Genomic DNA, 24,498 nt, shown 5'->3' with positions numbered 1-24,498 from the left:
TACAGAGAAGATGCATGAATAAAAATAATACAGAAAATATGTGTATAACCTTTACCCAGATTCCTCTATTATCATATTACCTCATTTGCCTTTTTCCTTTGCCAACTCTATCTCTGTTTTGTCTGTTTGTCCTTCTCTTCCTCTCTCTGTCTCTCTTACTCTACATACACACACACACACACACACACACACACAGATTTTGAAAGTTACATATGTCATGGCTCTTCACCCACAAATACTTCAGTATGTATTTACAAAAAAAATGCAGTTATTTTCTTACATATCCACAGTACAGTTATCAACTTCAGTAAATGTATCAATGATCTAATGCTTTCATGTAATCTAGGATTCATATTCCAAATTTGTCAGCTGATCTAATAAGGCCTCTATTGCATTTTTCCCCTTCAGTACATAATCTAGTTTAGAGTCACATATTGCTTTAGTCATCACGTCTCTTTTATGTCCTTTAATGTAGGAACATTTCTACAGCCTTCCTTTGTGTTTTGTGATTTTAACATTTTGGGAGAATCACCCTTTTGTATAATAGAACCTTACTTACTTGAGGTTTACCTGATATTTCCTCATAATTATATCCAGGTTATACATTTCTGGACTTACTACTAGGTAGGTGACGTGTGGCTTTCCCAGGATATCATATCTGGAGATATGATGTCTGCTGATCTTCACTGGTAATTTTAATTTTGATCAAATTCAACACTGCCTCTATATTTATAATAAGTACTTAGCATTCTACTGTAAGCAAGTGCTCTCCCTGCTCCTTCAATTATTTATTTCATTAGGTATCTACTTATCTATCTATAGTCGACCCTTGAACAACACGGGTTTGAACAATGTGGTTCCACTTATATACAAATTTTCTTCAGTCTCTGCCACCCTTGAGATAGAAAGACCAACCCTTCCTCTTCTTCTTCCTCCTCCTAGTCTATTGAATGTAATGACAAGAGCTTTATAGTAATTTACTTCCATTTAATAAATAGTAAATATATTTTCTCTTCCTTGTGGTTTTTTAATAACATTTCCTTTTTTCTAGCTTACTTTATTGTAGGTATACAGTACATAACACATATAACATACAAAATATGTGTTACTTGACTATGTTATTGGTAAGGCTTCTGGTTAACAATAGCCAATTTGTAGCTAAGTTTGGGAGGAGTCAAGAGTCATATGCAGATTTTCAAATGCTTGGAGGGTTGGCATCCCTAATCTCTACATTGTTCAGAGGTCAACTGTACTTAGTTATCTATTTGTTATCTATATTGACTCATGAATGCCAATGTTAATGATTTATAATTCATTACTGAGCCGGTGGGGGACCCTTCATGTTGTTTCCTATGTCCCTGTGATATGCTGTCATCATTATTTCGTTTAGAACTTACTTTCTGACATAAAATGTTACACTTTCCTCTTCCACCTACCCTGGAATCAGTTATTTCTCCGAGGAATCCTTTTTCTTTCAGTAGGAATAGAATTAAAGACCAAGATCTGGGCACTAGATGTGTCCCTTGCTACTGGGGTATCTTTGCTTCTTAGTTCATTTAGCAGACAGAGCTAGGACATACACACATTCACAGAAAATGAGAGGGAGAAACACACACATACATATATACACTCATACATAGACACGTGAACATATATACATTTACATGTGCACATATATATGCATATATTCATACATATAAATATATATTAAAAATCATGAGTTCACATAAGCCTTCAATTCAAATCCATCCCACAAGGTCCTCTTTCACCTCCTCCAATCCATATTTGTATGCACCTTCCTTAACAATGAAAACCACACCTCAGGATATCAACTTTTTTGCTCAAACTTGTGATATATCTAAGATAGTTTTATAATTGCTTTACCCATACCATCCCAATAAACCAACCTACTAAAAATAATTAAGAATTTGTTTCCAATTCTTTTTTTTTTCTGAGACAGAGTCTCATTCCATCACACAGGCGCAATCTCAACTCACTGGAACCTCCACCTCTTGGGTTCAGAGGATTCTCGTGCCTCAGCCTCCTGAGTAGCTGGAATTATAAGCGCATGCCACAATGCCCAGCTAATTTTTGTATTTTTAGTAGAGACTGGATTTTGCCATGTTGGCCAGGCTCGTCTCAAACTGCTGACCTAAAGTAACCCACCCACCTCAGCCTCCCAAAGTCTTGGGATTACAGGCATGAGCCACCGCACCCGCCCTGTTTCCAATCCTTACATTCACTACGCACTCACCCTCCAATTCCAGCTCCCATCGAAGACTGATATAGTCAAATACTATGGTTACCTGGATTATTACTTCTTTTTTTCCCTTCAGTGTAGTTAATGGCATTCATTGGAAATAAAACTGCTCATTTGTTTCCATTTGTTTTCAGTTTAGTTTTTAACTTTTCCCATTCTTACTGATTTATTTTTATTTTTGAATATATGAAACACTGAAATCTTTCCAAAAGATAAATACGTATTTTTTGAAGTGTAGTCAAAGAAGTGTTACGCCCCCTGTTGGGGATGCCGTGCCACTTGGGACAGAAAAGTCTCAATTTGCAACATTTGCTGATTTCCGTGGTGTAAATACACCCACAGCAGTGGCTAATTTCACACTACCAACATAATGTCAGCCAGCTTGCAAAACTGGAAACTTAACAATTGGGTCTTGCAAGCCAGTACAAATAAACAGCAGCATACCAGTGCTTGCACTTTACCTCCTCACCATCCCTTGTAGATAACTAACATCATTGTTTTCTGGTTTATCTTCATCATATTTATATAGCCAAGTAGTTATGTGTATGTTTTCCTATTTTCCTATCTTTTTTAGACAAAAATATAGTACAACATATATGTTCTTTTGAGTTGTGTAAAGTAGGTAAATATTAACACTACTAAAATAATAATTTATTATTGGAAGTACTAAAAGGATTCCCAAATTTATTTTCCTAAATACTATCTTATTATTTTAGATGCTAAGTATAATGTTTATAAAATGATAGTTTTCAACCATGGCTGCTTATTAGAATTATTTGAGGAATTAAAATATATATATTGCTGTTTAGGCCCTATTCTGAACCAACTGAATCAATCTCTGGAAGGAAGAGCAAAGGACATGTTGGCACTTGGGTATTAGAATGTATTTAAATTTCTCAGATGTTGTTAATGTGCATCCAGGGGTAAGAGCCATTGTCATAAAGGAAATATTATGTATTTAAAATTAATAATTGAAGACATAAGGCAATTCAATTCATTTAGATAAAATGCCTGACAACTCCTAAATCAATGACTAAAATAAGCATCTCAGAAATGTATCTGTCTTTATTCCTACAAACCAGAAATTGTGTTCTAAGTCTACTTTGTTAATTGTGTTATTTGTTTTTCTATCATAATCACTTATATATATCTATTCATATTCAAATAAACATTACATTACCCCTAGCAGGTTATCCTGTTCAGTTTTAACTCTTCCATATCTTTTACTGCAGAGCCATTATTCTTTTCCCCATTATCCCCTTAAACCAAATTGATACGATATTCTTTTCTATTTCTAAAAATATATTTTAAAATATGATTGGTGTCAAGTGATGTAAGGTTAGGGCTACATATCAGATTAACAGAAATAGTATGAAACCTGAGATTTTATTTGTAAAAATCGTATTTTTAAAAAATCAAGGGCACACATACACGCACATGCATGCACAGGCACATGCGCAAGCACACGTGAGAGCACACAAACACACACACACACACACAGAAAATATCCTGTCTTCCCCACATCCATCTCTTGTAGTACCTTAAGCATCATTAAGTTGCTCGATGCAGAAATCTAGTATTCATTCTTGATTCCTCCCAGTCCCTCATAACATCATCTAGTCCATTAAAAATCATGTTAATTTTATCTCCAAATATACTTGCAATCTATCTACTTGTCTCCAAGGAGGTGTATCTTAACTACAATAAAATCAAAGTAGTCGTCTATAGTCACCTGAAGGTTAATAATCTTCCCAAGTTAAATAAGATAATCAGAGCCATACATACCATAGGTGGATAAGTATCACAATCACTTTGGTCTGGAGGCTGCCACATAATAAAGGTTTGCTAGTATTATAATCGCCTTGCCTTACAAATATGTTAGATACTTTCAGCTCCTCTTAGTATATTCCTGGCAGTATGTGAAATGGTTACTGCAAAATATATTCTATGACTGTTGTATCACTAGTGAAGGCCCCAGTGGCAACTGTAGAAATGACCTATGGCCAGGCTCCACAGAATGCCTTCAGAACCTTTTCAGAAAGAGATGCAAGCCTATATAGCTTACATGTTAACACTCCACACATTCATTGGCAAAGCATATTTTAAAACAGACTAAAGAAGACATTTCTTATAAACTGAATTGCACATTCATATATGCAAATTTGCTTAATAGAAAATGTTTAATAGATGGTTCTATTCAAATATTCATCTGTGTATTTCTAATTTTATTTCACTTCATTTTACCCATATGTTTTGGCAATATATTTTTCCTAGACCATGTCTATTTCCAATTTGCTTAAATATCACTTTTCTTCTTATAACCTTTAAACATCATTGAACGTGTTGCTGGCCTCACACTATGCCTATTAGACTCTATATATGAAAATGGCTGTAGACCATTACCTGGGATTGAGAAAGAAAAGCAGGAGATGCATCATTTGTATTTGATGTCATACTTTCTATCTTCTGAAATTGACTTTTAATGTCATATTTTCCAGGCCCTGGTACTCCCTAAATCACAAAAAGAAATACATGTTCTCATTAAGAAAGGATCTATAGCACCTAAGGGAAGAGTTGGCTAAATATCTGAACCACAGCCACAGAGTTTTTAAGTGAATTCCTATATAATATTACCAAAGCACTTCATTAAAAGGCAAGCTGGAACAAACAAGAGCAGCAAAAAAGATTTCCTTAGCAAAGCAGCCCTTGAACCTGAAAACACACTACCTGAAACTTTGCTGCCCTCTACTGATAAAGCTCAGAAAAAATTATCCAGCTCTTCACATCATTACTAAAATGAAGAAAGAAAAATGAAAAATGACTTCTCTAGTTCTTCCATTTAAAAGTATACAGCTAGCTTGTCTCTAAAAAATTTTGTACTGTCTTTTTAAATGTATGTAAATCAACGTGTTTTTTCCAACAAATAGGCTTTGGGAAATAGTTTAACTACATATGTTAATTGTAAGAAATTAAGCTTTTAACTAGATACTTTATAACAGATAAGAATTAATTCAGTAAGTTCTGAGGTTGAGTTTTTTATTTTCTTAGTCATATAAATAAATATTAAGAAGTACTATTTTTTATCATCAAATATTTTAATTACATTGATAAAGTACCTTTTATACTAAAAAAATAGTTAGATTCCAATCTTCTGCTTCATACACACCTAAACTATTTTTCTTTGTCTGAACGAATTACTCCTTGATTTACTAATTGAATAATTGGCTTATAAATTAGATGTATAATGAAGTTCTATCATTATATCCTGTCATTTCTATCTTTATAATATTTCCAAATCCAACCACTTCTCTCCACCTCCACAACTACCACTCTGATCAAAGCCACTACCATCTCTTACCTGAATTATTGTAAAAGTCCCCTAACTGCCCCCTGCTCCCATCCTTGCCCATCTTCAATCTACTGACATAGCAGCCAGTGAAGCAGCTGTTCCACAATCCGAGTCAGATTGTATCACTCTACTTCTCAAACCCACCCAGTGGTTGCCAGTCTCAGAACACAAGTCAAATCCTTAATATGGTCTGAATCTCACACACACACACACACACACACACACACACACACACACACACACATTACCTCTCTAACCTCATCTCCTACTACCCTCTCCCCTCATTCACTTTGCTACATATCTTCCTCAAACAGATCAGGCATATATCTGCTTCAGGACCTTGGCATTTGGCAGTCTGTCTGCTTCAAATGTTCTCTTCAGATTACTCCTTCATTATAATCAGGTCACTACACAATGTCACCTTCTCAATGAGTCATTTTCAGGCCACCTAATCTAAAATTTCATTACCACCTCCAAACAATTTATGTCCCCTTCTCTGCTTTTTTTAACCTTATTATTTATTACTATCCAAAATAATATTTTCTGCTATACTCTAAGCTCCAGAAAGGCCAAGTCATTTTCTTTTTCTGTTTTGCTCACTGCTGTATCTCTAGAGTATAGAAGAGTACCTGAAACACAGTAGGGTTCAGTTAATATTTGCAAGAAGAATGGATGGGTACATGAATTGAATCCTACATTTTCACTGATTACATTATGAATTTGACGATGGGCTCCTATTGAAAATAATGTGGCTCCAAATAAGTGCATTAGCCATTTCTAATTCTTATTTTTTGTTGTTTTTGCTTTTTGTTTTTTGATATGGGGTCTCACTCTGTTACCCAGGCTGGAGTGCAGTGGCCCAATCTCACCTCACTGCAACCTCCGCCTCCCGTGTTCAAGCAGTCCTCCACCCCAGCCTCCTGAGTAGCTGGAACCACAGGCATGCGCCACCAGGCCCGGCTAATTTTTGTATTTTTGGTAGAGATTGGTTTTTGCCATGTTGGTCTTGGGTTCCCCAGGCTGGTCTTGAACCGAGCTCAAGCAATTTGCCCGCCTTGGCCTCCCAAAGTTCTGGGATTACAGGCGTGAACCACTGCGCCTGGCCAGCCATTTCTAATTATGATAAAATATGTAAATCCTATGTATTTTTTTAAACTGATAATTTGAAAAAAAAATTTAGAAGAAACTAAAAATTTACAAGACACTAATACAGAAGTATCTTTTATTTTAAATAGGTTAGATTCTAAAAAGTTATCCAAAAGTGCATGACACTTGGCTCAAATGAGCAGATTCTTGCCATTATTTGCTGGCTGGTAGAAAAGAGGCACCTCAGCAATGATATGTAAGATTTTTTTTATCTATCAACTTGTAGTAAGTTAAGTTCAGAAGAAAAGAAACTTCTACAAAATTCTGTGGCTATATAAACCTGCAAAATATGCAATAAATATAGAAATATGGGGAGCATAAATTCAAACACATAGCGTTAGCCTATTTTCTGAAGCCATACAGATATGCCGTATTCTTCTTCTCCCTGTACAGTACTCCTTCCTTATCTAGAAGGGATAGGTTCCAAGTCTCCCAGCGAATGCTTGAAACTGAGGATAGTATGAAACCCTGTATACACTATGTTTTTTTCCTATACATATATATCTATGATAAAGTTTAACTTATATTTTAGACAGAAAGATTAATAACAATAATTAATAATAAAATAGAACAATTATAATATTGTTCACAATTTCACAGATAGAAGATTCATACTTACTGCTGATCTTAGCAACCTCAACATATAATTTTTTTCTTTCCTTATTGTCAATAACTTTCACCTTTCAAAAGGAAGCACTTTACAACTTCTCTTTGGCATATCCAACTTGCTAGCATCACTATTCTTGCACTTTGGAGCCATTATTAGTTAAAATAAGGGTTCTTTCAACACAAGCACTGGGATACCCCAACAGTCAATCTGATAACCAAAACAGCTACTAAGTGACTAATGGGCTTCACCTACCAGGTGGGACAAAGCAAGAAGTTGAGAGATTTCATCACACTACACAGAATGGTGTGCAATTTTAAACCAAATTGTTTACTTCTGTAATTTTCCATTTAATATTTTCAGACTGTGGTTGACCACAAGTAACTAAAACCACAGGAGGTGAAGGTGTAGATAAAGGGAGAGTGCTATGTAGGCCAACATGATCAAAATCATCAGCTACTAACAAACCAGAATTACTTTTCTACTATTTTCAACAGTTGTGTAAGTGGTCACTACTAGGGGTCATAGGGAAAAGATTACATGTGAATTATAAATGAATATACTTCAACTTAAGAAGAATTTTTTGCACGAAAGGACAAATGGAATCTTGAATCCTTCAAGAAATACTTCCTTTTTCTTTTCTTCTGCTTTTTTGTAAAGATCCTAATGTTGCTGAACTTTCCTTCACTAAAATAACATAGAACAATCAAATGAGGTCCTTGCTTCTAAAAAGCTAGGTTTCGGATTTAATAAGCCACTTAGAAATAAGCTCCAAAATAAGTCTGTGAGAACTGACCACTAAAGGGCAGGTTTCCACTTATGACATTATAAAGAAAGAGAAAACACTTTGAGGAGACCAACCCTAGGCAAAGGTTGAAAATGCTGTGATGGCTCACGCTTGTAATCCCTGCACTTTGGGAGGCCGAGGTGGGCGGATCACGAGGTCAGGAGATCGAGACCACGGTGAAACCCCGTCTCTAATAAAAATACAAAAAATTAGCCAGGCGTGGTGGCGGGCGCCTGTAGTCCCAGCTACTCTGAGAGGCTGAGGCAGGAGAATGGAGTGAACCCGGGAGGCGGAGCTTACAGTGAGCCGAGATTGCGCCACTGCACTCCAGCCTGGGCGACAGAGCGAGACTCCGTCTCAAAAAAAAAAAGAAAAGAAAAGAAAAGAAAAAAAAAAGAAAATGCTGTGATGTTCATCCTGTTTTCCAAATTGTGACCAAAAGACAACCTGCATTAATATCAACCTATTAAATACATAGCCCCCCAGTTCTCATCTTAGACCTAATGAATCAGAATCTTGTTGAGTATGGGAATCTACTTTTTAATAAGCCCCACAGATGATTCTCAAGCACAGTAAAGAACCACAGACTGGCACAAAATGAATCACTATCATAGCATCTTTTACTAATCCCATCTATTCTAAGGGATAAGACCCAGACCTTGAAAGTATACTGCCGTGGAAACAAAGCTTAAAATTTATTGAAACAGGTTATGGCATCTTTTCTTCTGTAACCTAACAAAAAAATGATTTTCTTTCTTTAAAAACTTAACTATAATCTTCCATTTGATCACATTATGTGCAGGGATTGGAAAACTGGGAAAAAAAAACATACAGTTTAAGCTTTATTCCTATACCATCATCAGTAATGATTATTACTATCATTTTTTTCTTTCAATAGGTTTTTGGGAAACAGATGTTATTTGGTTACATGAATAAATTCTTTAGTGGTGATTTCTGAGATTTTGGAGCACCCATCACCCAGGCAGTGTACACTGTACCCAAAGTGCATTCTTCTGTCTCTCACCTCCATCCCACCCTTTCCCTCGATTCCCCAAAGCCCGTTTTATCATTCTTATGCCTTTGAATCCTCATAGCTTAGCTCCCACTCATGAGTGAGACTGGGTTTCCATTCCTGGGTTACTTCACTTAGATTAATGGTCTCCAATTCCATCCAGGTTGCTGTGAATGCCATTATTTCATTCATTTTTATGGCTGAGTAGTATTCCATGGTGTATATATATATATATATGCACACACATATATATACACACATATATACACACATATATATACATATATATATATACACACATATATATACACATATATATATATATATACGTATATATATATATCACATTTTCTTTATCCACTCATTGATTGATGGGCATTTGGGCTCCTTCCATACTTTTGCGACTGCAAATTGTGCTGCTATAAACATGTGTGTGCAAGTATCTTTTTCGCACAGTGACTGATTTTCCTCTGGGTAGATACCAAGTAGTGGGATTGCAGGATCAAATGGTAGATCTACTTTTAGTTTTTTAAGGAATTTCCACATTGTTTTCCATAGTGGTTTTAACAGTTTACATTCTCACCAAACAGTGGAAAACTGTTCCCTTTTCACCACATCCATGGCAACATCTAATTTTTTTTAATTTTTTTATTATGGCCATTCTTGCAGGAGCAAGGTGGTGTCACATTGTGATTTTTATTTGCATTTCCCCAGCAATTATTGATGTTCAGCATTTTTTCATATGTTTGTTGGCCATTTGTATATCTTCTTTTGAGAATTGTCTATTCATGTCCTTTGCCCACTTTTTATGAAATTGTTTGTTTTCTTTCTTGCTGATTAGTGTTTCTTATAAATTCTGAATAGTAGTCCTTTCTCAGATGTATAGATTGTGAAGATTTTCTCCCACTCTATGGGTTGTCTGTTTACCCTGCTGATTACTACTTTTGCTGTGCAGAAGCTTTTTAGTTTAATTAAATCTCATCCATTTATCTTTGTTTCTGTTGTGTTTGCTATTGGGTTCTTGGTCATGAAGTCTTTGCCTAGGCTAACGTTTAGAAGAGTTTTTCCAATGTTATCTTCTAGAATTTTTAGGGTTTCAAGTATTAGATTTAAGTCTTTGATGCATCTTGAGCTGATTTTTGTCTACAATGAGAGATGAGGATCCAGTTTCATTCATTCACATGTGGCTTGCCAATTATCCCAGCACCATTTGTTGAATAGGATGTCCTTTCCCCACTTTATGTTTTCGTTTGCTTTGTCAAAGATCAGTTGACTGTAACTTTGTGGGTTTACTTCTAGGTTCTCTATTCTGTTCCACTGGTCTATGTGCCTATTTCTGTATCAGTACGATGCTGTTTTGGTGACTATAGCCTTCTAGTATAGTTTCAAGTCAAGTAATGTAATGCCTTCAGATTTGTTCTTTTTGCTTAGTCTTTCTTTGGCTATGTGGGTCTTTTTTGGTTCCATATGAATTTTAGGATTGTTTTTCCTAGTTCTGTGAAGAATTATGGTGGTATTTTAATGAGAATTGCACTGAATCTGTAGATTGCTTTGGCAATATGGTCATTTTTACAAGATTGATTCTACCCATCCAAGAGTATGGGATGTGTTTCCATTTATTTGTGCCATCTATGATTTCTTTCAGCAGTGTAGTTTTCATTTGAGAGGTCTTTCACCTCCTTGGTTAAGTATATACCTAAGTATTTTTTTAAGCTATTGTAAAAGGGTTGAGCCTTGATTTGATTCTCAGCTTAATCACCATTGGTATAAGCAGAGCTACTGATTTGTGTACATTAATTTTGTATCCTGAAACTTTGCTAAATTCATTTACCGATTCTAGGAGCTTTTTGGATGAATCTTTTGGGTCTTCAGATATACGATAATGTCATCAGCAAATAGCAATAGTTTGACTTCCTCTTTACCAATTTGGATACCCTTTATTTCTTTCTCTTGTCTGATTTCTCTGGCTAGGATTTCCAGTACTATGTTGAGTAGAAGTGATGAAAGTGGGAATCCTGGTCTTGCTCCAGTTCTCAGGGAGAATGCTTTCAACTTTTTCCTGTTTAGTATAATGTTGCCTGTGGGTTTATCATAGATGACTTTTATTAGCTTAAGGTGTGTCCCTTCTATGCCGACTTTGCTGAGGGTTTAATCCTAAAGGAATGCTGGATTTTGTCAAATGCTTTTTCTATGTCTATTGAGATGATCAAGTGATTTTTAATTCTATTTATGTAGTATATCACATTTATTGACTTGCAGATGTCAAACCATCCCTGCATCCCTGATATGAAAGCCACTTGATCATAGTGGATTATCTTTTCTATATGCTGTTGGATTCTGTTAGCCGGTATGTTGTTGAGGATTTTTGCACCTGTGTTCATCAGGGATATTGGTCTTTAGTTTTCTTTTCTTTTTTTTTTTTTTGTTATGTACTTTCCTGGTTTTAGCATGAGGGTGATACTGGCTTTATAGAATAATTGATGGAGGATTCCCTCTCTATCTTGTGGGATAGTGTCAATAGGATTGGTACGAATTCTTCTTTGAATGTCTGACAGAACTCAGCTGTGAATCCATCTGGTCTTGGACATTTTATTGTTGGTAGCTTTTTAATTACCATTTCAATCTTGCTGCTTGTTATTGGTCTGTTCAGAGTTTCTCTTTCCTCCTGGTTTAATCTAAAAGGGTTGCCTATTTCCAGGAATTTATCCATCTCCTCTAGGTCTTCTAGCTTATGTGCGTAAAGCTGTTCAAAATATCCTTGCATGATCTTTTGTGTTTCTGTGGTATCAGTTTTAATAGTTCCTGTTTCATTTCTAATTGAGCTTATTTGGATCTTCTCTCTTCATTTCTTCATTAATCGCACTAATGATCTATTAATTTTATTTATCTTTTCAAATAACCAGCTTTTTCTTTCATTTATCTTTTGTATTGTTTCGTTGTTGTTGTTGTTTCAATTCATTTAGTTCTGCCTTGATTTTTGTTACTTCTTTTCTTCTACTTCTATATTACACAGGTTTGAGAGGTTGTATCATTCTTACTTTTCAGTTCAAAGAATTTATTATTATTATTATTATACTTTAAGTTTTAGGGTACATGTGCACAATGTGCAGGTTTGCTACATATGTATACATGTGCCGTGTTGGTGTGCTGCACCCATTAACTCATCATTTAGCATTAGGTATATCTCCTAATGCTGTCCCTCCCCCCTCCCCCCACCCCACAACAGTCCCCAGAGTGTGATGTTCCCCTTCCTGTGTCCATGTGTTCTCATTGTTCAATTCCAACCTATGAGTCAGAACATGCGGTGTTTGGTTTTTTGTCCTTGCGATAGTTTACTGAGAATGATGGTTTCCAGTTTCATCCATGTCCCTACAAAGAACATGAACTCATCATTTTTTATGGCTGCATAGTATTCCATGGTGTATATGTGCCACATTTTCTTAATCCAGTCTATCGCTGTTGGACATTTGGGTTGGTTCCAAGTCTTTGCTATTGTGAATAGTGCCACAATAAACATACGTGTGCATGTGTCTTTACAGCAGCATGATTTATAGTCCTTTGGGTATATACCCGGTTATGGGATGGCTGGGTCAAATGGTATTTCCAGTTCTAGATCCCTGAGGAATTGCCACACTGACTTCCACAATGGTTGAACTAGTTTGCAGTCCCACCAACGGTGTAAAAGTGCTCCTATTTCTCCACATCCTCTCCAGCACCTGTTGTTTCCTGACGTTTTAATGATCGCCATTCTAACTGGTGTGAGATGGTATCTCATTGTGGTTTTGATTTGCATTTCTCTGATGGCCAGTGATGATGAGCATTTTTGCATGTGTTTTTTGGCTGCATAAATGTCTTCCTTTGAGAAGTGTCTGTTCATATCCTTTGCCTACTTTTTGATGGGGTTGTTTGTTTTTTTCTTGTAAATTCGTTTGAGTTCTTTGTAGATTCTGGATATTAGCCCTTTGTTGGATGAGTAGGTTGCGAAAATTTTCTCCCAATTTGTAGGTTGCCTGTTCAATCTGATAGTAGTTTCTTTTGCTGTGCAGAAGCTCTTTAGTTTAATTAGATCCCATTTGTCAATTTTGGCTTTTGTTGCCATTGCTTTTGGTGTTTTAGACATGAAGTCCTTGCCCATGCCTATGTCCTGAATGGTATTGCCTAGGTTTTCTTCTAGAGTTTTTATGGTTTTAGGTCTAACATTTAAGTCTTTAATCCATTTTGAATTAATTTTTGTATAAGGTGTAAGGAAGGGATCCAGTTTCAGCTTTCTACATAGGGCTAGCCAGTTTTCCCAGCACCATTTATTAAATAGGGAATCCTTTCCCCATTTCTTGTTTTTGTCAGGTTTGTCAAAGATCAGATAGTTGTAGATATGCGGCATTATTTCTGAGGGCTCTGTTCTGTTCCATTGATCTATATCTGTGTTTTGGTACCAGTACCATGCTGTTTTGGTTAGTGTAGCCTTGTAGTATAGTTTGAAGTCAGGTAGCATGATGCCTCCAGCTTTGTTCTTTTGGCTTAGGATTGACTTGGTGATGCAGGCTCTTTTTTGGTTCCATATGAACTTTAAAGTAGTTTTTTCCAATTCTGTAAAGAAAGTCATTGGTAGCTTGATGGGGATGGCATTGAATCTATAAATTACCTTGGGCAGTATGGCCATTTTCATGATATTGATTCTTCCTACCCATGAGCATGGAATGTTCTTCCATTTGTTTGTATCCTCTTTTATTTCATTGAGCAGTGGTTTGTATTTCTCCTTGAAGAGGTCCTTCACATCCCTTGTAAGTTGGATTCCTAGGTATTTTATTCTCTCTGAAGCAATTGTGAATGGGCGTTAACTCATGATTTGGCTCTCTATTTATCGGTTATTGGTGTATAAGAATGCTTGTGATTTTTGCACATTGATTTTGTATCCTGAGACTTTGCTGAAGTTGCTAATCAGCTTAAGGAGATTTTGGGCTGAGATGATGGGGTTTTCTAGATATACAATCATGTCATCTGCAAACACGGACAATTTGACTTCCTCTTTTCCTAATTGAATACCCTTTATTTCCTTCTCCTGCCTGATTGCCCTGGCCAGAACTTCCAACACTATGTTGAATAGGAGTGGTGAGAGAGGGCATCCCTGTCCTGTGCTAGTTTTCAAAGAGAATGCTTCCAGTTTTTGCCCATTCAGTATGATATTGGCTGTGGGTTTGTCATAGATAGCTCTTATTATTTTGAGATACATCCCATCAATACCTAATTTATTGAAAGTTTTTAGCATGAAGGGTTGTTGAATTTTGTCAAAGGCCTTTTCTGCATCTATTGAGATAATCATGTGGTTTTTGTCTCTGGTTCTGTTTATATGCTGGATTACATTTATTGATTTGCATATGTTGGACCAGCCTTGCATCCCAGGGATGAAGCCCACTTGATCATGGTGGATAAGCTTTTTGATGTGCTGCTGGATTCGGTTTGCCAGTATTTTATTGAGGATTTTTGTGTCAATGTTCATCAATGATATTGGTCTAAAATTCTCTTTTTTGGTTGTGTCTCTGCCAGGCTTTGGTATCAGCATGATGCTGGCCTCATAAAATGAGTTAGGGAGGATTCCCTCTTTTTCTGTTGATTGGAATGGTTTCAGAAGGAATGGTACCAGCTTCTCCTTGTACCTCTGGTAGAATTCGGCTGAGAATCCATCTGGTCCTGGACTCTTTTTGGTTGGTAAGCTATTGATTATTGCCACAATTTCAGAGCCTGTTATTGGTCTATTCAGAGATTCAACTTCTTCCTGGTTTAGTCTTGGGAGGGTGTATTTGTCGAGGAATGTATCCATTTCTTCTAGATTTTCTAGTTTATTTGCATAGAGGTGTTTGTAGTATTCTCTGATGGTAGTTTGTATTTCTGTGGGATCGGTGGCGATATCCCCTTTATCACTTTTTATTGCGTCTATTTGATTCTTCTCTCTTTTCTTCTTTATTAGACTTCCTAGCGGTCTATCAATTTTGTTGATCTTTTCAAAAAACCAGCTCCTGGATTCATTAATTTTTTGAAGGGTTTTTTGTGTCTCTATTTCCTTCAGTTCTGCTCTGATTTTAGTTATTTCTTGCCTTCTGCTACCTTTTGAATGTGTTTGCTCTTGCTTTTCTAGTTCTTTTAATTGTGATGTTAGGGTGTCAATTTTAGATCTTTCCTGCTTTCTCTTGTGGGCATTTAGTGCTATAAATTTCCCTCTACACACTGCTTTGAATGTGTCCCAGAGATTCTGGTATGTTGTGTCTTTGTTCTCGTTGATTTCAAAGAACATCTTTATTTCTGCCTTCATTTCATTATGTACCCAGTAGTCATTCAGGAGCAGGTTGTTCAGTTTCCATGTAGTTGAGCGGTTTTGAATGAGTTTCTTAATCCTGAGTTCTAGTTTGATTTCACTGTGGTCTGAGAGACACTTTGTTATAATTTCTGTTCTTTTACATTTGCTGAGGAGAGCTTTACTTCCAACTATGTGGTCAATTTTGGAATAGGTGTGGTGTGGTGCTGAGAAATAGGTATATTCTGTTGATTTGGGGTGGAGAGTTCTCTAGATGTCTATTAGGTCTGCTTGGTGCAGAGCTGAGTTCAATTCCTGGGTATCCCTGTTAACTTTCTGTCTCGTTGATCTGTCTAATGTTGACAGTGGGGTGTTAAAGTCTCCCATTATTATTGTGTGGGAGTCTAAGTCTCCTTGTAGGTCACTCAGGACTTGCTTTATGAATCTGGGTGCTCCTGTATTGGGTGCATATATATTTAGGATAGTTGGCTCTTCTTGTTGAATTGATCCCTTTACCATTATGTAATGTCCTTCTTTGTCTCTTTTGATCTTTGTTGGTTTAAAGTCTGTTTTATCTGAGACTTGGATTGCAACCCTTGCCTTTTTTTGTTTTCCATTCGCTTGGTAGATCTTCCTCCATCCTTTTATTTTGAGCCTATGTGTGTCTCTGCATGCGAGATGGGTTTCCTGAATACAGCACACTGATGGGTCTTGACTCCTTATCCAATTTGCCAGTCTGTGTCTTTTAATTGGAACAATTAGTCCATTTACATTTAAGGTTAATATTGTTATGTGTGAATTTGATCCTGTCATTATGATGTTAGCTGGTTATTTTGCTCGCTAGTTGATGCAATTTCTTCCTAGCCTCGATGGTCTTTACAATTTGGCATGATATTGCAGTGGCTGGTACCGGTTGTTCCTTTCTATGTTTAGTGCTTCCTTCAGGAGCTCTTTTAGGGCAGGCCTGGTGGTGACAAAATCTCTCAGCATTTGCTTGTCTGTAAAGTATTTTATTTTTCCTTCACTTATAAAGCTTAGTTTGGCTGTATATGAGATTCTGGGTTGAAAATTCTTTTCTTTAAGAATGTTGAATATTGGCCCCCACTCTCTTCTGGCTTGTAGAGTTTCTGCCAAGAGAACAGCTGTTAGTCTGGTGGGCTTCCCTTTGTGGGTAACCCAACCATTCTCTCTGGCTGCCCTTAACATTTTTTCCTTCATTTCAACTTTGGTGAATCTGACAATTATGTGTCTTGGAGTTGCTCTTCTCGAGGAGTATCTTTGTGGCGTTCTCTGTATTTCCTGAATCTGAATGTTGGCCTGCCTTGCTAGATTGGGGAAGTTCTCCTGGATAATATCCTGCAGTGTTTTCCAACTTCGTTCCATTGTCCCTGTCACTTTCAGGTACACCAATCAGACACAGATTTGGTCTTCTCACATAGTCCCATATTTCTTGGAGGCTTTGTTTGTTTCTTTTTATTCTTTTTTCTCTAAACTTCCCTTCTCACTTCATTTCATTCATTTCATCTTCCATCACTGATACCCTTTCTTCCAGTTCATCGCATTGGCTCCTGAGGCTTCTGCATTCTTCACGTAGTTCTCGAGCCTTGGCTTTCAGCTCCATCAGCTCCTTTAAGCACTTCTCTGTATTGGTTATTCTAGTTATACATTCGTCTAAATTTTTTTCAAAGTTTTTAACTTCTTTGCCTTCGGTTTGAATTTCCTCCTGTAGCTCGGAGTAGTTTGATCGTCTGAAGCCTTCTTCTCTCAACTCATCAAAGTCATTCTCTGTCCACCTTTGTTCCGTTGCTGGTGAGGAACTGCATTCCTTTGGAGGAGGAGAGGTGCTCTGCTTTTTAGAGTTTCCAGTTTTTCTGCTCTGTTTTTTCCCCATCTTTGTGGTTTTATCTACTTTTTGTCTTTGATGATGGTGATGTACAGATGGGTTTTTGGTGTGGATCAAATCAGAAAAATTTAATTTGTGACAGGACACGTTTTGCAGGATAAATCGTATACTAGTTAGCTGACTATATGTTCAGTAACAGAAATGGAAACCAAAAGTAGCTTTTCCATATAAATCTAGGCAAGTATATCAAGAAAGGCAGAATTTAAATGTAAGCTGCTAGGTTTGACTGTATATTAGTATTGCTTTGGAGTTGATGGTTGTCTTATGTAGTTTTAACCAAACATGAAATTGAGTAAAAGATTCCACATTACATCTGCTGAGTAACAATTCGTGTCAACACTGGTATTAGTAATTCAGCTGAGTCAAAAATTTAATATCTTAAATCTGAAGCTACACTCCCAAGTTCTGAAGTAAAGTAAATATGAGTAAATGTGGCCATCCTGAAAATCTCACTACAATAATCAAGAATTATATAAGGCTTTTGTACTCAAAATTTTTTCACCAAGAGGAAATCTATACAAATAGCTTGTATAGGTTTCCTGTAATTACTATACCCTATGTGGTACATTATCTAGTAGCAGTCAAGATTTATAATGTCTATTTTGGTAAATTGGTGCCATGTAAATGTTCAGAGTTCATTAACATTTATTACTATGCAATGCAACGTGAACTTCCACAGAGTTTCTTAATGTCAGTATAGTCTTCCTGCTCTTTACAAGTCCAAATTCCTCTTTTTAAAAGGAAAAGAAACATTATCACTTAATGAATAATACACAGACAATTAAACACATCCAAATGAAATAATGTTAAGGGTTATAAATCTCAAATGAAGCTAAAGTACCCATATAAGATTAATTATTATTACACTTGCAAAGATAGAGAACTCAAATGTCTGCTGGGGCAAGGCAGGCAAATCAGTGCTAAATGGAAAATGGCATACAGGAAATCACTCATCCTTATCCTCAGGAGCAGCATTTAATCAGCCCCAACTGGCTATTATTAGATTCTTTTGTTCACTTTTAAGTCAAACTGAAAGTCTGGATTTGTATGTGAAATTTCACAAGTTACAAACATTGGCAACTAACTCAATTTTTAGCAACTATGAAATAACTATAAAAATACACCTGTGGATTAAATTCAGCCCATAAGCCACTAGATTCCCCACTGAGCTCTTTAATATCTTAGAGTATAAATATATTTAAAAATATTCTTCTACCTGGATGACATAAGGGCTGACAAAAAATATATATTACTCCATATATAAATTCCTGCACATAACTCCAGATCTAGTGAAATCAAAGTCTAAAAGAGGTTTGATCAACGAGTTGGCATTTTCTAAGCCTAGTTATAGTATTATCATGATGAAATTATAATGTCCATGTTTATAAGTAGTAGCAGGGTTTCATGATCTTTATACACACTGATAGCTCTGAAACTAGGATTGCATTGGTCTGAAGAAATCTCTGAAGTGCTGTATAGGAAAAGGGCCCAATTACTCATTTTTATTTAAGTAAATTATTATGTGGCAATAAGACTACTGAGTGACATCAAATAATACCTGATAGCATAAAAAGACTGATTTTGTCTTTGCAATTCTCATTGTTATAAAACATAATATCTAACTTCCTACTATATTCACAAGTTAGTGAACATAATACATTAGAATTTCCCATATCTTCTCTTCAAAGAAGTGTACAGATGATGGGCAATGGCAATCAGAAAAAGATGTAGGAAAGTAGCTCAGCTGGCCAGATGTATAGACCCCTCAAGCAGATGAATAAGGTCATCTTATTCATCTTATTAAAATGAAGATGAGGTCATCAAGTAATAAAAGTACTAGAATAAGAACTTTCTCTGACTCTGTGTGGTGGAATGTCAATATGGATTTCGTATGGATGAAGGGTCAAGAAAATGATGGAGAAATTCTCATTCCCTAAATTGAGACTACTTGTAATTACCTAAGAACATTAAGACAAACAAGAAGGCAATTAACACTGAAGATGAAGGAAATTCTTTGCTTATGTCTTTAATAACAGTGTTTTTTAAAGTTTTTTAAACTGCACACTCATTAATAGGTAATTAGTGCACATGAAGATCATCAATTTAGGTAAGTTTTTAAAAATGTTTCTTAATTTTGGTAATAAAAACCAGCCATACATTTTTAAATTAGCATAAAAATAAGTTTTATTTCAATGAGAAGGATAATATTGTTTGCAGTCTTTCACCAAGGCAGCTATATGCAACTCAATGGTAGACAGCTTAATTTATAATTTAGGTTATATTTGCAGTTCATTTCTCTTGCTAGCTTCTACTTAATTAGAAAATTTTGAATTCACAATCATTGATCATTATAAATAGTGCCAACAGTTTAATGGCTGTCTGATAAGTCTGGATATTCATATTAAACATAAATGGCCCAGAAATTATGGAGTGCTGTCTCAAAGACTACTGTCAGCACTCTAACAGATGAAAAGTTGTAACATTTTACAGGCAGAAGCTGGAAGGTTGGGTGTTTCAACTTGGAAGACAACACTGAGTACATTTCTAATCCACTCTTAAGTGGTTTTCAGTCCTGGAAATTAGGTGCTCACGCTCTGTTGGAACATTTGGAATTGGCTTACAAATTAGCTAAATAATACATAATCAGTTTTTTTTTTTTCTCCAAAGATGAAAAAAACACATTGAGCTGGGAAAAAGTCCAAATTCCAGGCTCAAGCTATTTGTATTAGAGTTTGATTGTTTTAAAAAATCCTGAGAAAATATTCTCAACATTAAAAAGCACAATATTTTGGCTTGGAGGTAATGAGTTCAGGCCACTCAGGATAATAATATATGCCACTTAAAAAGACTACATGAAATCGTAATCTTCTTCACTGGCATTAGATTTATATTTCATTTCAAAATCTCATATGATCGTGTGTTTTCTGGACAACATTCTTACTTCAATGTGGTCAAATGGTTGTATCAATTATTCATCTATTCATTATCCATACTTTAAAACCCCAACATACTGAATGCAATTTGAATATATTCATACTTTTCACTTTTTGTTTCAAATTCAATTTTTAAAATCAGAAGGCATATAGGTTTGGAGTTTTTATTATTTTTTCTATATTTATTGAAGTATAATAGACAAATTTAAAATTCTATACATTTAAGATGTACAATGTGATGTTTTGATGTATGAAAACATTGTGAAATGATTATAATAATCAAGCTAATTAACATGTACATCACCTCACATAACTACGTGTGTCTGTGTGTGTGTGTGTGGTGAGAACAATTAAGAGCTACTCTTTTAGCAACTTTCAAGTGTAAACTGTATTAATAGAGTTACTATGCTACAACATTAGATCTTCAGAACTTATTCATCTCACATAACTGTAATGTACCCTTTGACCCATATTCTCCACCTCCCAGCCCCTAGCAACCACTATTCTACCCTCTGCTTCTTGAACTTTTTAATATTTCACGTAAGTGAGATCATGCAACTTTCTGTGTCTGTCTTATTTCACTTAGCAAAATGTCCTCCATGTTCATCCATGTTATCACAAATAATGGGATTTCCTTCTTTTTTTTAAGTCTGAATAATATTCCTCTCTGTGTGTATGTATGTCACACTTTCTTTATCCAGTCATCCATTGATGAACATTAGATTGATTCCATATCTTGACTATTGTGAATCATATTGCAATGAACATGGGAGTACAGATATGTCTTCAACATACTGATTTCATCTCCTTTGGCTATATACTCAGAAGTGGGATTTCCAGATCATATGGTAGTTTGATTTTTATATTTTAAAAAACTTCCATACTGTTTCCCACAATGGCTATACCAATTTATGTTCCTACCAACAACATATAAGCATTCTCTTTTTTCAACATCCTTCCCAACACCTGCCGTCATCTGGCTTTTTGATAATAGCTTTTCTAAGAGGTGGGAGCTGATATCTCATTTTGCTTTTGATTTCCATGTCACTGATGATTAGTGATGTTAAGCATTTTTTCATATAACTGTTGGCCTTTTGTATTTCTTCTTTTGAGAAAAGTCTATTCAGGTTATTTGCCCATTTTAAAAATCAGGTTATTTGTTTTGTTGCCATCAATTTGAGTTCTTTCTATCTTTTGAATATTAAGCCCTTATCAGATGTATGGTTTAAAAATATTTTTCCTATTCTGTAGGTTGTCCCTTCACTCTGTTGACTATTTTCTTTGCTGTTAAAAAAAAAAAAAAGAAAAAAGCTTTTTAGTTTACTGCAATCCCATTTGTTTATTTTTGGTTTTGTTTGCTTGTGTTTAGGGGATAATAGCTAAAAAAAAAATTATTGCCCAGACCAAGGTCAATAAGCTTTTTCTTCTGTTTTCTTCCAGTAGTTTTTTGTTTTGGGTCTTAGATTTAAGTCTTTAATCTATTTTGAGTTGATCTTTTTATATGGTGTGAGATAAAGTTCCAATTTCAGTCATTTGCATGTGGATATCCACATTTCCTAACACTATTTATTGAACAGACTATTATTTACCCCATTATGTGCTCTTGGCAACTGGGTTGAAAATCAATTGATGATAAATGCATGAATTTATTTCTGGGCTCTCTATGTTTGTTCTATTGGTATTTATGACTATTTCTACACCAACAGTATGTTTGAAGTCATGCTGTTTTAATTACTGCAGCTTTGTAGTACATTTTGAAATCAGGTAGCATGATCTCTCCAGCTTTGTTCATTGTGTTCAAGTTTTTACTATTCAGGATCTTTTTTATTCCATAAGAATTTTAGGATTTTTCTTCTAATTCTCTGAAAAATATTATTGTAATATTGATAGTCATAAAATTGAGTATGTAGATCAATTTTGGTATTATGGACATTTTAACAATATTAATTCTTTCAGTCCACGAACATGGGATATCTTTCCATTTATTTGTTTCTTCTTCAATTTCTTTCGTCAATGTTTTATGGTTTCCAGTGCGTAAATCTTTCACTTCCTTGGTTAAGTTTACTCCTAATTTTTTTCTTTTGTATTTTTTATTCTATTGTAATTAAAATGATTTGAGGGAGGAGTTCATTGTTAGCGTATAAAAACACAACTGAGATTTGTATGTTGATTTTGTATCTTGCAGCTCACCTGAATTCACTTATTATTTTTAACAATTTTTTGGTGGAGGCCTTTAGGCTTTTCTATGTATAAGATCATGTGGCCTGCAAATATAAATAATTACATCTTCCTTCTCATTTGGATGACATTTATTTATTTATTGCCTAAAAACTAAACAATTTCAACAAATTAAGTACAGAAAGATGTAAAAAGTCCTCTGTATTAGTCAGGGTTCCCTAGAGGGACGGAATTAATAGGATAGATGTATATATTTGCAAGGGAGTTTATTAAGGAGTATTGACTCACACAATCACAAGGTGAAGTCCCACAACAGGCCATCTGCAAGCTGAGGAGCAAGGAAGCCAGTCTGAATCCCAAAAGCTCAAAAGTAGGGAAGCCAACAGTGTGGCCTTCAGTCTGTGGCCAAAAGCCTGAGAGCCCTGGCAAACCACTGGTATAAGTTCCAAGAGTCCAAAGCCTGAAGAATTTTCAGTCTGACGTTCAAGGGCAGGAAGCGTCCAGCACATGAGAAAGAAGAAGGCCAGAAGACTCAGCAAGTCAAATCCTTCCAACTTCTTCTGCCTCCTTTATTCTAGCCACACTGGCAGCTGATTAGATGATGCCCACCCAGATTGGGGGTGGGTCTGCCTCTCCCAGTCCAGTGACTCAAATGTTAATCTCCTTTGGCAACACCCTCACAGACACACCCAGGAACAATACTTTGCATCCTTCAATCCAACCAAGTTGACACTTAGTATTAATCATCACATGCTCTAAAGAACAAACAGCTCTGAATAGGACTTCCAATACTACATTAAATAGAAGTCATGATAATGAATATCCTTGTCTAGTTCCGGATCTTGAAAAAACGTTTTCAGTTTTCACTATTGACTATAATGTTAGCTGTGAGTTTGTCATATATAGCCTTTCTTATGTTGAAGTAAATTCCTTCTACACTTAATTTGCTGAGACTATTTCATCATAAAAGAATGCTGAATTTTGTCAAATGCTTTTTATGCATCTATTGAGATACTGTGGCTTTTTCTTTTATTCTTGTAATGTGATATATCCCATTTATTAATTTGAATATGTTGAACCATCCTTGCATCCAAAATAAATCCCACTTGTTCATTGTGAATAATTCATTTGGTGTGTTATTTAATTTGACTTGATAGTATATTGTTGAGAAGTTTTATATCTCTGTTCATCAGAAATATTAGCCTGTAATATTCTTTTTTATAGTATACTTGTCTGGCTTTGCTATCAGGATAATTCTGGGCTAACAAAATGAGTTGAAAATGGTTCCCTCCTTTTCCATTTTTTGAAAGAATTTAAGAAGGATTGGTGTTAACTCTTTAAATGTTTACTAGCATTCACCAATTAAACCATCAGGTCCTGAGCTTTTCTTTGTTGAGAGGTTTTTAATCAATTATTCAATTTCCTTACTCAATATTGTTTTTCTTCCAAGATGGCAGATTAGAAGGTTCTCCAGCATGCTTCACCCACCTGGTAGTGTAGTGATTCACACTGTGAAAATTTATTCATGAAGGATCATGGGAATTCAACCAAAAAGTAAAGGACACTTCACATCCCGGGGAAGAGAAGTTGGTCAGACAGCCTGCACAACAGGATATGGCTGAGAATTAAGTTCCAAAGAGGAAGAGAGTGTCCCTCTGTGATTCACCCTTCCACTGGGGAACAGTGTGACCCAGGCCATGGGAAAGCACATTATCTCTCCCAATCCCTAAAGCTAACATGAGGAGAGGCTGTGAGAAGTAAAGGCTGTGAGAGACTGTGAGAAGTGAAGGCACTAGGAAGTTCCCTATGCATGTTCCCAGATCTGGAAAATGATAGGAGGAAATCATTCTCAATCCAGCCTCATATCAAGCTGGGCAGAATTTAGCAACCTAGCAGCAGCAACTGCCACTGGCATTAGAGTCTCAGGCTGGAGATTGGAGTGCTGGGTCTGGAGCAGGGTAGAGGACTCCACACTCAGAACTGAGAGATGAGTATGGATTCCAGCTGTGACACTATAATTGGACTCTACCACTT

At 35.8% G+C, this 24,498-nt stretch overlaps 1 protein-coding gene across 1 annotated transcript in view; it reads right to left on the bottom strand.

The window, feature by feature from the left end:
• Positions 1–24,498, bottom strand: part of STPG2 (sperm tail PG-rich repeat containing 2) — a 473,086-nt gene that overhangs the window by 316,395 nt on the left and 132,193 nt on the right. The window contains exon 7 of the mRNA XM_063611010.1: positions 4,664–4,771. Coding sequence (XP_063467080.1) covers positions 4,664–4,771 — 108 coding nt within the window. The remainder of the gene's footprint in view (positions 1–4,663; positions 4,772–24,498) is intronic.

Source organism: Symphalangus syndactylus, chromosome 10, assembly GCF_028878055.3.
Source record: "Symphalangus syndactylus isolate Jambi chromosome 10, NHGRI_mSymSyn1-v2.1_pri, whole genome shotgun sequence".
Lineage (NCBI taxonomy): Eukaryota > Metazoa > Chordata > Mammalia > Primates > Hylobatidae > Symphalangus > Symphalangus syndactylus.
Note: the sequence above shows the minus strand (reverse complement) of the source record. Positions and strands in the feature narration are given on the sequence as shown.